General features: G+C 39.4%; 1 protein-coding gene across 15 annotated transcripts in view; it reads right to left on the bottom strand.

Moving 5' to 3' along the window:
• Positions 1-15563, bottom strand: part of NEBL (nebulette) — a 368320-nt gene that overhangs the window by 255530 nt on the left and 97227 nt on the right. The window contains exon 2 of one of the 15 annotated variants that reach the window (XM_089906440.1): positions 8067-8106. The exons of the other annotated variants lie outside the window; for them this stretch is intronic. Coding sequence (XP_089762566.1) covers positions 8067-8077 — 11 coding nt within the window. The 5' untranslated portion in view covers positions 8078-8106. The remainder of the gene's footprint in view (positions 1-8066; positions 8107-15563) is intronic. 15 annotated transcript variants of the gene reach the window in all.

Below are 15563 nucleotides of genomic sequence, written 5' to 3'. Positions count from 1 at the left end.
AGCTGATAGCTAATGGATAGAGTCAAAACTGTTGACCAGATATAAGGGGGCTCTGGAAATGTCAGCAGGGTCACCAGGCTATCTGAAAACCAGCCGGCTCCTTGGGCCCTTTCCCTTCTCCATTTACTCCCCATTCAGAGCATATTCCACTGGCAGGAGAGGTGGTCACCCAGGCAGGTATCATCAGTCTTATGGGCAAAAGTATGGCTTTGAAATTTTGAAGGAAAATAGTTTTATACTGTATCAAACTATGAGGACAAAAATATGACATTTTCAGTCAAGCCAACTCAAGTTTGCAACCTATGCACTCTATATTTTTTAAATATTAAAATAGGACATTTTCCATAGTAACAAAAATTTTAAGATACACCAAATTCAGCGGCAGCTGAGAATGTGCTTTTAAAGCTCTGACTAGAGCCCACGGTAAGAAATGCATCTTACCCCACAGCCCAGTACACAAAGTGTATATAAAATGGAAGTTTCCAAACAATATAGACATCTGTTCTGCCTGATGATCTCTAACATTTTTCTACTTTGTTCTAGTAGCTTCCTTTTTTTTTCTTTAATGCTGGTCTCAGCCCACTAAATCAACGTCCTAATCCAGGAATGGGTCCAATTCGCAGTTTGAAAAACACTGAACTCACAGAAGCAAAGCAAGAAAAAAAACATTAAAAAAATCCGAGGACCCACTGGGCCTCCAAGTGTGCTATACTCTGTTGGCTGGCGGGGTTTAAAGGCATAGGCTGATGTGGCCAGGGAGGATTTTTGAAATGCCAACTGATTTTTTTCCTCCCAGTATTTCCCCTTCCATCTGCACAACCTCTCACTCACTCTGACTCCTTCCAGAGTTCACAGTCCCGTTGGGGGATGACAAGGAAGAAAGCAGAAAGGGCCGGCTAGTCCTTGCTTTTGTATCTCCTGATGCCTGAGACCATTAAGGAGACTATGCTGATTGGCCCTTGAGAGGAAAAAAAATCACAGAGAAAGTGCCCTTAAGAGAGTATCACTCAGATGAAGAGGGGAGGGGAATAAAGAGAATAGAGAGAGGGGACTGCAGGCCTAGGCCTGGCTCAGAGCCCCAAGTCCAGGCAGAAAGGGCCATTGGCAGTCCCGAGAGTCAGTGGCCTATGGAGTCCGGGGACCACAGTGCCCTAGTATGTACTTCCACGCAGGACACAGAACCACTAGAACCAAGAAGGCTGTGGACAAAGGAACAAGAGACATCTCAGGGGTGACCTGTGTGAGCCTGGCCTTGAGAACCAGGTGATAAGGTCAAGATAAGGCCTCCTCCAAGGTCCTGGCAGCAAATTCCCAGTAATTTAGCCACAATCTTGGGGAAAGGGGGATGAAATCCTACATCTACTTACATTGGGTTTTCATCACCCCACCAGAATGAGGACTTGAAGAGAAATTAAGTCGTTATAGGAAATTAAAGTTACATTTCTGGTACACTTTACTTCAGGACTGGGACTTATATCTCCTTCTTACTGAACCAAACCACATATATATCTATTCTCCCAGGTAGATTATTTATACAACCTAACTTTCAATGCTGTTCTTATAAGATTTAATTTTGTAGGATCAATCTATAAACAAAGCACAGAAAACTTTAGTTAAGGCATAAATGTAAATATTATAAAGCTTTTAATTGCTAAAATGGTAAATATCAATCAATAAACACAAAAACTTTTCCTCAATAATCTTAAAGAGTTTAAAGGGATCCTGAGAACCGCTGGTTCAAACTACTATTAGTGAAATTTTGTCACTTTAAATCATAAATATGCCAATCAAAAAAATAATCTACTGGACTGAAGTAAAAGTTACACATTAAAGAATTCTGGTTTTAGACTAGATTTTGCCTACCCATGAGATCCAGAAATTTCAGACAGGGAAAATAATTTGAATGTTTTGCTCAATAAAAAAAAAAACTTTAATGACTTTTCATCTGAATTTTCAGATTCTAAATTAGTGATGTTCAACTAATATGATGGTGCTTATTAATTATTTGAAAATATTTCAATGGTTAATATTAAATGATTTAGGCTTAATTATCTTATTGATCATTTATTTTTAAAATAACTGATTTTTCGGGCTTCCCTGGTGGCGCAGTGGTTGAGAGTCCGCCTGCCGATGCAGGGGACACAGGTTCGTCCCCCGGTCTGGGAAGATCCCACATGCCGCGGAGCGGCTGGGTCCGTGAGCCATGGCCGCTGAGCCTGCGCATCCGGAGCCTGTGCTCCGCAACGGGAGAGGCCACAACAGTGAGAGGCCCGTGTACCGCAAAAAACTAAATAAATAAAATAACTGATTTTTCCTCTTACCCCAAACCCCAAAACCCCCACTGCAGCCTCTATGTTCACTTGTCTTTTCTGGACTCTGAATAATTTGCCAGTTTCATTCTAAAGCTACAGATGCTTCCTGTATCAAAAGATACTCTGGCATCAATACCACAATAGCATTGTGCAGACAGAATAAAGACAATGCTATCCTTTCCAATAAAACTGAGGGAAGATCCAGACTACATGGAAAAAGCCATGGAGAAAAAGGAGAAACTTCTTTTACTAAAAACAAAAAATGCAATTTTAAAAGGTTATACTAATTGAGGTTATGGCCCCTTATTACCAACCTTCAGCTTATACAGAAAATCATTTAGTTGACTCTTGAACAACACAAGTTTGAACAGCGTAGGTTCACTTATACACATATTTTTTTCAATAAATATATTGGAAAATTTTTGGAGATTTGCAACAACTTGAAAAAACTCATAGACTAACCACATTGCCTAAGAATATCAAAAAAATTAAAAGGTATGTCATGAATGCATAAAATATATGTAGATAATATTCTATCCTTATATATGCATATGGTAAGTGATATTTAATATAAAATTAATAATGTGTGCCTTTTCTTACTGTTTTATCACTTTGCTTTCAAAGAATTACAGTACCATACAGTATGCCTCTCTCTCTAAGTGGAGAAACTGCTTATCAGCTTATCATCTCAGGTAAGTGAGTTTTTTGTTTTTTTTTTTAATGTAACGATGTTTCCAATACTGTGTTACGGATATGACTGTAACACTGTGTGCCATAAAGATTTTATAATGGTTCATTCATTAGTGTATAGGCTAGGCTACTGTGAGCAATCCTATCAATGACACTGGGAGACCATAAAGCAATCATATTGCTGCTTCTTCATGAGCAATGCATGGATCAATGCTGTAAATAAATATGAATTTCTTTTTCACATAATCTTTTCACTTTTGATGTCTAGTGTTGTAATACATACAACATCTACAGTGTTTTACATCATATAAGACCATATTGATGTAGGTACTGATAGACGATTCATCTTGTAAACAGATGACATAAGCTTACTGCATCAATAATACAGTACAGTACTATGAATGTATTTTCTCTTCCTTATGATTTTCTTAATAAAATTTTCTTTTCTCTAGCTTACTTTATTGTAAGAATACAGTATATAATACATATAACATACAAAATACATATACAAAATAACTATGTTATCATAGTTAACAGTAGGCTGTTAAGTTTCTGGGGAGTCAAAGTCATTCGCAGATTTTTCAACTGCACAGAGTACAGTGCCCCTAACTCTCGCATTGTTCAAGGGTCAACTTTAGTTTAAAATAACTAGGAGGATACCTATAGGGAGAGCCATCCTGCATTCCCTTTACTATAAAAGATCAAACACTAATAACTACTTACATTAGCACTTACTATAGTGTCAGGCATTACTCTAAGGACTTCTATTCAATATCTCATTTAATCATCCCAACAACCCTATCAGATAAGTACTCTTATCAAACAGCTAGTCAGTGTTGGACAAAGAAATCTAACATAGGTCTGCCCCCACCAGTGGTCTGTGAACTGGAGCCATCTCATGCTAGCTTATCAGAGTCAATTATTAAATTTTCAGGAATGTTGTGGGCAAGCTGCTAAATACAGCCATTTTTAAAAATTAAATTATAGGGCTTCCCTGGTGGTGCAGTGGTTGAGAGTCCGCCTGCCGATGCAGGGGACACGGGTTCGTGCCCTGGTCCGGGAAGATCCCACATGCCGCGGAGCGGCTGGGCCCGTGAGCCATGGCCCCTGAGCCTGCGCATCCGGAGCCTGTGCTCCGCAACAGGAGAGGCCACGACAGTGAGAAGCCCGCATACCGCAAAAAAAAAAAAATTATATAAACTTAAATAAATTATTATAATACAAGCAAAAGTAATACTCAAATCTCATCACTTCTTAATTATTTTACCACACTGTGTATTATTATCAATGTTCTTGGCATTATTTACATCTACTGTATTGTAAAGGAAAGCACTGTACAATGTATGCTATTGTGTATCTCTTCCGGACTCCATCTTCTGTGATGTCTGGTCCGTGGCTTGAAATTAACCATGGTGGGAGTCTTTTCACCACGGAAAATGGCAAATACTGCAAATCAGACTTTTTGTTCCCAGAGAGCCGGTTGTTAAACATTTACCAGCACACCCTGGATTCTTCCTCCAGACCACAAGCTCTTAACTCTCTAATTTTCTTTTCCACCTGATAAGCATTATACATTAATTTTTGTTTAACGAAAACAAATGGCTTTCAGACACGTTTTGCTTTTACTCAGAAAATTAAACCACATGAAAAGTAAAAGTAGTTCACTCCATTGAAGCATTTAATTAAGTTCTCAGAGGAAGACTTTGCCTTTCTGGTTCAAAAATAACATTTCCCAGGAAATAAAGGGGCGGGGGAGGGGGAGAGACTGCTCTGTAAACAAACAAGAAAGAAATGTTTTCACCAATATCTTCCTACAACCTACTTATACCACTTCCGCTAAAGATTTAAATCTGACATAAGTAGTTATCTTTCCCGAATGTAGTACAATTTGTATCTTAGAAAGAGTCTGAGATTATAGCTCAGCGGTCCCCTTTCCTCACCACATACTACATCACCCTTCTGTCTGATGCTTCACATCCAACAGATGGTGGAGCCATTTTTTATGCTTTTCTCCTTTCAATAAAATGAAGCAACACCAACCAGTTGTCAATCTACAAAAAGACAGCACTTGACATTGACTAATTTAGAAGCAGCCCTGTCAGAATTTTGAAAGCCCGCAATCATAAAAATCCAAGATCTCCAAGTGTGCTTTCTATGCACAATGAACAAGATAATTATCTCCTTTCCTTGAATACTTAACTTTCCCATTTAGGAGGGACAATTGCTAGATATCATTCTCCAAAATTTAATTTTCTCTTTAACAAAATAACGTGCATGTGACTCATATCTGTGCATATAGACACACATACATGATTGAACGAATTATGAATTTATTTATAAACTAGATTTTCTTTTTACTCAAAAAGAATTGTAGATGGGAATACTATAGATGGAAATATTTTAATATCATCGCTTTTCCTACGAAGAGGGTTGCAAGTATTGTAACTGTCACTCCTCAGTAAAATATCTGCCAAGCCAGAACACTGAGGTCTCTCAAACCTTCATTCTTTCAACAAGTAATGATTAGGTATCTAATAACAATGTTGTTATATTTATTCAACACAGATGCATCAGGCTACGTAACCATATATATATATATATATATATATATATATATATATATATATATATGATGTATTTGCTTTCTATTATCACCTATCAAATATCATAAAATAAAAATAGTTGTCAAAGTTCAAGGTGGGAGGAAAGAATTGTAAAGTGAGTTATACGCACTCAACCCACTAGTCTATATCCACAACGTAAGTACCACTACCTGAAGCTCCTTTCTACAGAACTGCTTTAAAACAAAGTAGGAAATGTCTTTAAACAGAAAGCTAAGGTTGGATAATATGATTGCTGACCAATGTTCCCTAAATAATGCTGCATGGAATATAGATTCCATGGGGTGTTAAAAAATTGTTGTTCAATATAAAGGGCGGGGGGGGGAGGGTACTCTGTCATCAAATACATTTGGATGACAAAGTTAAACAGGATATTTACTGTAGGACTGCTCAGATTTGGCCCTTGCTGGCCAGGAACATCTCACATAGTTGGTGTTCCTCAGATCAAATCCTGAGAAATGCTCATTTACGCAGCACTGTAGCCTAAGTATGTAGATTGGAAAGGATAGTTTAAAAGAATAGAAAATAAATTCACATAACTGTCCACAGATTCTTTCCTCAGCACTGAGATTTCCAGCTGGATACATTTGCTTTTGATTTTCTTTGAACGTGTTCTGCCTGATGGCTGGTTGGCCAACACCAAACCACCCTTTCAGGCCCTGTTCAAATGCCCCTGTTCCATAAACCCTTCTCTGATCTCCCAGCCGCACACTCAAAGCAGCTCTTGTGCAACTCACTTATGACACCCATTGTATTGGCATTTGTGTACATCCCATCATCCCTAACTGCCTGTATGCTTCCTGGGGGGAGGAGAGGAACTTGCAAAAACTATTGAATGATAAAATGACTGACTAAAAGACTGATTAACTGAAAGAATGATACAGTAAACAGCTCACTGGAAATGGTAGAAATAAAAAGGTATGACTGACCCAAAATAGACATCCTCAGAAGAATGTTAATTATAGAATACTTTGCTAAAATGGAAATTAAGGTTTTCTCTTCCAATATATCTGGATTCCTAAAGGCTTCGATAAATTGTTAAAATTAAAACTGTATCTTTAAAATTCTTTAAAATTATTACTTTTACTCTGCACCACTTGTTTAAAGTCAGTAACCTTCTTTATGGTTTCTGAATTGTAGGCAATACTACAGTAAATTAACAGAATCCAAAAATTTACACTCAGAGATTAAGTCTGACCGCTCAAGTATTGAACAAATCATAATTCGTAGGAAAATTCAATTTACACATTTAAAGAAACGTGCTTGTCTTCTTTCAGGTGTCAAATCCCAGTCTTGCAGCACTGACTGCTGAAAACTGAAAACCCACCCCAAAATGCTATTAACGTCGGTCCTCACAAACCCAGAAGACACCAAAAAACACTGTGAATGTCCAACTTCTTACAAAAATAAATCCTCTTTGGCCAAGAAATAAAGGTAGACATGTGATTTCTCATTTGCTTCCTGCTTTTAAAATTTTGGGATTCTTTAGTGCCAGGTTATAACCTAATTTTAAGATTTTTATCATTTGCTACTTTATTTTAATAATTAAAGAGGAAATGTCCAACTTGGATGGGAAAAAAGTATACATACAGTTTTAATACATCTTTTATAGTTTTATATTTTCAAGGAAGCATGATTTACAGAATAAACATTTTATGCATATGTCTGTCAAGTGGCCTTTTCAGCCACATTAGAAGTTAATCACTAATGACATCCCAATAGTGAAAAAGCCGCAAATCTAAACTGTGGGGGAAAGGAGATCATAAATCTAGTCACTTTTACTCAGTACTGTCAGTTAAATATACATATACACATATACACACACACACACACACACACACACACACTTACGCCTTGCTGATTTACTCAGGAACAAAACTAAAAGATTGTTGCAAGTTACACACATTGACTATGGTCATGAACGAAGTGATGACTGAGACATCCCTTGTCAAAATGTCTGTCAATACTTGAACGAATCATGTCATTATCTGGGAGCTCTATGCCCAAAGACGGTGTCCAGTCAGGCACTTGATAAGAAGAATAGGACAGAAAGCAATAAAAATATCTATCGGACTTTGCAATGTTCTAGTTATTTCAAAAGAAGGCTCTATCAATAATAAACTCACATTTCTCCTAAGCTCATTCAATAACAGATCCCTTTGTATTTAATACCTTCCCAAATGAAGTTATAAAAAGAACTGTTTTTTTAATATAATCTTCTTTGTCCCCAAAATAAATTAAGATTCAGATAAAGTAAATATTGGCTAAATACATAGTGGGACCAAACAATCTACTGGACTTCTATGGAAATCTGGTCCCTAAAATAATATAAGCAACTATTGTATGAATCAGAAGAGATGAGTCTTAATTCTCTGTGACCTTGACCAAGTCACTTCATCTCAAGAGGCTCCTTTCCTCATATTGTAAAGAGAGATTGTAATACCTTTCCCACATGCTTGAGTGATGTTGTCAAAGGCCATCAACTGAAATAAATCATGAAAGGATATATAAATTTCAAGGATTATTTACTTTGCCAAGAGGGCCGCTTTTATCCCACAATGATGCTGCCATATAGCTTATAAGCTTCCTTTCTTTGTGGAGCATGCAAGCACCACAGAATATTTATGCAACTGATACATCCAGAATCTCCTCAACAAAAGACTTCTGTATGTCACAATATCAACACATTTCAATGCAAAGTGAGCAGCTTTCCAAGATAAAAATTTCCACCGTGGCAACTCCACCAAGAGGAACAACCTACACTGAATTCTTACAGCATTCCTTGTCATTTGCACGGGCTCTTTCAATCTGTTGTCTTTCCCTCACACACTGTTCTGAAAGAGTTGGTATCCCATCAGTCACTGTGACAGTCCCACATTACAGATCAATGTAATTTGTTTATTGACTTCTGAATACCAAATTCCTCCGAGGAAAGTCACAGATCCACAACATGCTGGGAAAATATGGCTGGAAAACATGTAAATACAGACGTGCCCTGACAGCTCCTGATGGCTGCCACTCAGAATATCTCCCAGAGTACACTTCTTCCTTTAGGGGCCACTGTACTCTTAAACATGATAAATGTCTTCCTGCAGGGAAGGGGAGTGGGGAAGGGAACAGACAACCAAAGTCGAACAACAGATTTAGTGGCACGTGAGTTCTAAAAACACCACAGTGGTAAAGATGTAAATGGCTGCTGTGTTAGTCAGGTCTCCAGAACAAAAGACCCAATAGGATGTATATACATATAAACAGAAACAGAGAAGGATTTTAAGGAACTGGCTCACGTGATTGTAGGGGCAGGCAAATCCGAAATCTAAGGCCAATCCACCAGAAAGTACTGAATATTGCAGCCGGAGTCTGAAGGCAGTGTGGAGGCAGAATTCCTCCTTCTCTGGGAGATTCCTTACGTGCGGAACTCAGTCACCAACTGATTGTCACCAATTAGGCACCTGCACACAGAAGCTCTTGGTACCTAGGGCTAAGTCTGTAGAGATGCTTGAACCAAGATCAAACGGCATTGTCTTGACAGAGTACGGATAATCCAGTGAAACCACCAACAGGCAGGAACAGCAGTTTCATTCCAGACCTGGGACTGGGGGTTTACAGAATGGGTCCTCTCTAGCCCACTGTCTGTGGAAATGCCACCTCCTTGCATCCGATGAGGGCTGGAGCCACAGCTAAATGTGGCGGCACGGGCATTAAGTGTAGAGAGGAAAGGCCCAACACCCATCTGCTCTGGCCTAGCCCTCTGATGACCAAAGTCAAGGACCTGGGGTCACCACAAAGAATTCACTGACAACGTTCTTCACCCCCCACCATCCTGACCATGTACAAGATTTGTAGTTTGGAGACTCCAGAGAAGGGAAAAAAGAGTATCAAGTGTTATGCTAACTTCTTGGTTATAATCCCATCTCCCACTTTTTTTAAACAGTGGCCATCCTTCTAGGTGTTTTCTACATGTCCATGAGCACTCACATACACTCACGAAAGTCTTAAAGGAAATACGCAAAAATATTAGCAATGATTGTTTCTGGATGATGGGAATTTCAGGTCGTTTTTTCTTCTTTATTTGTTTAAATGCTTAAAACATTTATAATGAGCATTAATAGTTGGGGGAAAGACAGTAGAGATGTTTTCGCTTTTCAGTTATAAAAATAAGCTAATCCCTTGGAATCTCTGTAAACCTCATCCAATGGTCTCTTACTATAACAATTTCCGAGGAAGTATGCGCATTTATTTAGCAGTTCATTTTTAAAGGTGTCCCTGAGACTTGAGCGAAACCAATATGAGGAGTTGTGTTGTAAGTATGACAAAGTAAAAATCAACAAATATGCCTAAACACTCAGGATATCAGGGCAAAATGAGCAAAACAGGAAAAAAAATTTTTTTTCTAAAATACTTTTTTCAAAAGAGTTTCTAACAAACTTGTGATAAGATAATGCTGTGGCTAATGAGCTAGAAACAGTACAAAGGTGGTTTTGGACCCACTGATATTTTCTCTTTTTTATGCTGATTTTGGTTTTCTGTTTGTTTTTATTGTTATTACTATTAACAAGAAAAACAGAAAGTTCCTGTTAAGGTTGAGTCAGGTCGGATATGTTTAGTGACTATATTTCCTGAAAAACTATTTACAATTTTGAGGACTGGTAAGAACTCTCTGAGACCTCAAGAGACATTATAAAAAGGGCGATGTTCAGCTAGCAACAATTTTTAAAATCTGCTAATTCACATACCGAAAGGAAGCAGGGCTACGATGGGGATGGGGTCTGGTGTTAAAGTGACAACTCTTTTAACTTTGGTGTCAATGCTGTATTTACACACAAAGGTTAGGGCACACAATGGTCCTGTGACATATATAAAAAGCCACTCCCCTGCTTCAGTAGCTTAAGGTAACCATCATTCATCTAACTGCATCCTGGCTTTCCCATCCTCCAAGCTCTATCACTTGGGCGTGTTATTTAACGTCTCTGTGTCTCAGTTTCCTTCAGTAAGCACCTCACAGAGTTGTTATAAGGATGACGTGAATTAATATTTATAAAGTGCTTCAAACGGGTCTGGCACACGGTAAGTGGTTTGTGTTCGATAAACTGACATTTACACAACTGCTTGCACCACCCAACTCTATGACAAGCCCATAGCCCAAGTGATCCACCCAAATTAGCCCCAAAAGTAGCCACAATTCCTACAAGAGAATTCAGGGGGCTCCCGTATGAAAATGAAAAGAAACTACCCAAAAGGCCTCGAAGTAGATGCATCATGGTGACACACACATTAGAATCAGCCAGAGTAGCTTGGCTACAGGCTGCCCTGCGGCTACACAGACAAATGCTTTGTTTGTCCTGAGGCTTAGTTGTCTCTGGGTGATTCATCACAATGCAGACCAATGAACCATGTTCAAAATGTCCTGCATTAGCACTGGAGCTGAGTTAGGTGGGAAGCAGAGAGAAAGTTGTATTCACTGAGCTTTGACATCGGCTAGACAGTGTGTAAGACATCTCCACATCATGATGTAAGGATGACTATCTGTTCCTCACAGTAGAGAACATTCTGCCATCATGAAGCTAGTGAGCGGTGGGGCCAGCTCGCTCCAGGATGCCTGACTGCAGTCTGGACTTTCTCCTACACAGTGCTCCTCCCTCTTGTTCATAAAAACTAGCATAGAATACTTCAGAGAGGAGGGGGAAATTTACTCCATTCCTGAATCCAGTATTTCCCAAATTTGTGAAAGTTTCAATGTTAAAAACTAGATATGCAAACAGGCCTATGGTGACTGTCCTCTGGCACTTTAAAAGCAGTAGGGAAAACATCTGGAGCAACAGGAACGTGTATATGCTGCCGGTGGAGGAATAACTTAGTACAACCACTTTGCAGAACAAAGTGGCATCACACTCAGAAATGCTGGAAATGCACATAGACCCAGCAATTCCATTCCTAGGTACATCCTCTAGACTCAGAACTCTTTCACATTTACACCCACACTGTCTATCAAAAAACTGGAGACACTGTACACTGAAATACTACACAAGAGTGAAAATCACAGCAGCAGGATCCAATCCCGCAAGCATAATATTGAGTGAAATACAGCAAGTCAGGAGAGTACACAGTTTTATTCTAGTAGTATATAGTTCAAAAAGATATAAAATCAAGAAATATATTGTTTATGGAATCATTCACATGCAGATTAACTACAAAAGAAAGCAAGGAAATTACAAACACAAAAATTTAGGACTGCAGTTACTTGAGTGGGAGAGGAATGTGGTCAAGGAGGGTGTTATGGACTGAATGTTTAGGTCACCCCAAAATTCACATCCTGAAATCCTAATCTCCAAAGTGACAGCAATAGGAGGTGGGGGACGTTGGAAGGTGCTTAGGTCAGGAGCCCTCGTGAACGGGATTAGCGTCCTTATAAAAGAGGCCCCAGAGAGATCCCTCATCCCTTCTGCCATGTGAGGACACAGGGAGAAGGCAGCCATGAACCAGGAAGTGGGTCTCACCAGACACTGAACCTGCCAGTTCCTTGCTCTTGGACTTCCCAGACTCCAAACTGTGAGAAATAAATGTTTGTTGTTTAAGCCCCCCAGGATATATTTTTGTGATAGCAGCCAAATGGACTAAGACAGAGGGCTCCATGCAGTACTGGCCACCTCTTTCTTAAGCTCGGGAATTTGTATGCAGATGCTATTTTTATAATTCTTTAAAATGTGCATTTAATTTATAGTCTTTTGCATGTATAATGTATTTTCTAAAACAAAGCGTTGTTAAAATAAGCAGAAAAGATCAACTTTATTAACCGCTAAAAGCAAAACAGTCATACACACAACTAGCCACAAAATAAGGCAAAATAAAACAGAGAGATGGAGAGCTGACATTCCCTCAGTGTCTCTGTGCCAGGACCATGGCGGGGATTTTCACATAAAGGAATTCCATTTTAAAAAGCACAAAGGTAATATGAGGTCTCAAAGAAAAGAGAGACGACACCTAGGTGGGAGAACAATTTCCTGAAGAGCGTTGCTTTTTGACTCTTGCTGTAAGACTGGGTAATGCTTTTGAGCAAGTAGCGACAGGGTGACTGGATCCCTAGGGTAGAGAAAACAACACTTCGAAAGAGGGCAGCAGAGGGACACTGGGCATGTCCAAGAAATGTCAAATAGTCCAATTTGGATCCTTGCCTTAGCTTATACATATAGCCAGAGACACAGTTTACTATGAACTGGTTCCCAAATCTGAGCTCTGTTAAGAGTCTGGATGATCCCAATAGCCTATTAACTCCCCAAGTCTGAGTTCCCAGTAAGACTCTATTAGAAATGCCTGTACTGTTAATTTATTCACAGTGTAATACGACACGAAAAGAATTTTAAAACTAGACTTGTTTCTCCAAATTTCTTCAGTAAATCAGATAGTCTTGAACATCAGTTTACTCCACTACCAAAGGGGAAATTTCTAACTTTAAATCTATGTCTACGGGAAGATACATCAACTAACTAAAAACAGGACAAACATTTTTATAGCCACATATATATATATATATGACTATAAAAGTAAAAGTTAGTTATAGTCATATATATACAACTAAAAACATTTTTAGGGCTTCCCTGGTGGCGCAGTGCTTGAGAGTCCACCTGCCGACGCAGGGGACACGGATTCGTGCCCCAGTCTGGGAAGATCCCACATCCCGCGGAGCGGCTGGGCCCGTGAGCCATGGCCGCTGAGCCTGCACATCCGGAGCCTGTGCTCCGCAACGGGAGAGGCCACAGCGGCAAGAGGCCCGCGTACTGCAAAAAAAAAACATTTTTATAGTCAACTGCAATCAGTTTTGTGTGTTTTCTCAGAAATATGACTAAGAACAGCTATTATCAAAATGAATAACATTCATTCTAGAGGCTGTGGGACCAGGCTACCAGTGCCACAGCCCATCAGCTCCTCCTATTCTGGTCAAGAGCCAGGGTTGGTCAAATATGTTACACTCATATCCTTTCATTCTGCCTGTGATCCTGACAGCAGCACACTCTCTCTGCTCCAGAAGAAACACATACGATCCATTACTGCTCTTCTAGATTTTTGGAAGATGCTTTAGCTAAGCATGGCATTCAACCAGTCTATCAGATAAAGTTTCACTGCAAGTTTTAAAGTAATCAAAAATAATTTCAAACACACACAAAATGGCTTCAATCACTTATAAAGATGTGGGTTTAAAATATGGATAAAGGGAAGGGGGAAAAGCTATCTACCATAACACTTCATATTTGAGAATCTACAAGCCAAAAACTTCTACTTTGGAAACAACAAAGCATGCATTAAGTTTTGGGGTTTTTTTTTCGTAAGTTTTTAATTTTTTTTATTTATTTTTTTTTTTTGCAGTACGCGGACCTCTGCCTGCGTTAAGTTTTATAATGCTTTTTTTTTTTTTTTTTTTTTTTAGTATTTCAGAATTTTCAGGCCATTCAGTCTCTATTTCTTTTGGCTGCATTGGGCCCTCGTTGCCGCGCACAGGCTTTCTCTAGTTGTGGTGAGCGGGGGCTACTCTTTCGTTGCGGTGCGCGGGCTTCTCATTGCAGTGGCTTCTCCTGTTGCGGAGCACCGGCTCTAGAGCGCAGGCTCAGTAGTTGTGGCGCACGGGCTTAGTTGCTCCGCGGCATGTGGGATCTTCCTGGACCAGGGCTCGAACCCGTGTCCCCTGCATTGGCAGGCAGATTCTTAACCACTGGGCCACCAGGGAACCCCTATAATGCATCTTAAAGTAACCTCTTCTAAAAGAACCAACATTATTTTACGGCATGCTTATCAAATGCTACATTAAATACAAAATTATCTCAGTCCAAAACCTCAAACTAAACTTTCTTAAAACTTCACAAAGCTATTATAGTATCAGAGTTTCAGCTAAAGATTTACAATTTCGAGGAAACTTAACAACAGTTCAAACATCCTTTAAGTGATTGCCGAACTGTCAGTTGTTCTAGACCTGATTTGGTTCACTTCAGAACCAAGGATTTCCTTACCTATGTGTGTAAAACATTTGGACCAGGACTCAGATGCCCTGGGTTTTAGGCTTAGCTCCTATACTTGTACTTACAATTGGTAAGTATAGGAGATGAGCCTTAAACCCAGGACATCTGAACTTGGGCAGGTCAAAGGCACTAAGCCTTGATTTTCTCTCCCAGTCTGCCTATATGTAGAGTGTTTATGAGGATAAAATAAAAGGATATAAAAGTAATTAAATATAAAATTGTGAAATATTATTATTGATATAAGTTATTATAAAGTATTTAAAAGATCACATATTGGAAAAGCTCCACTATCACGTCCCCCCATTCGCCATGCTTACCAGTGACCACCGCGCCCAGCAGTCACGGCTACGCCGCCGCATCAGGCAGCCGGAGCACCTGTGCCCGCATCTATTGTTGCTGGATGTGTTACACGCTGGATGTTTTACAAACGCTGTTTGCTGGACTGTCAGCCCCACGAGACCCTGCACTCCTCAAATTCTGCATCTCCCGTGGTGGGCACAGACAGACACTCATCTGTGGGATGTTGACAAATGCCCCAACGGGAAAAAGTTAACGTTTGACACTAGCATAAGCCGGATACAAAATCCCAGGGTACTAAAAGGTAAGTCTCATTCCAAATTCCCTTAGACACATTCAGAGGAACTAGGGAAATACTTTCTAGTACTGAAAGGTAACTCAAATCCTTTCTGACTCCTTCAAACGGGAAAGGGGGATAAACATCCTCTTGATAAATGTAAACCTCAGAGAGTATGGGATATATAACCTTGCTAGTCTCATAGTTTCCACCAAATAATGTGCAGTCAATATTCTCAAATTAATTTCAACAGGTAGTAAAGCATAATTCCCTGTGCTGGCCAAACATCTGTTCACACAAAGTTATTTTACTAAAACGGAAGTCAATTGCTGTCTGCTTTGATTAAAACTCTCTGTTG

The sequence above is a fragment of the Delphinapterus leucas genome, chromosome 2 (assembly GCF_059928025.1).
Source record: "Delphinapterus leucas isolate spDelLeu-1000000601 "Yukka" chromosome 2, BTC_Dleu_Yukka2, whole genome shotgun sequence".
Taxonomy (NCBI): Eukaryota; Metazoa; Chordata; class Mammalia; order Artiodactyla; family Monodontidae; genus Delphinapterus; species Delphinapterus leucas.
Note: the sequence above shows the minus strand (reverse complement) of the source record. Positions and strands in the feature narration are given on the sequence as shown.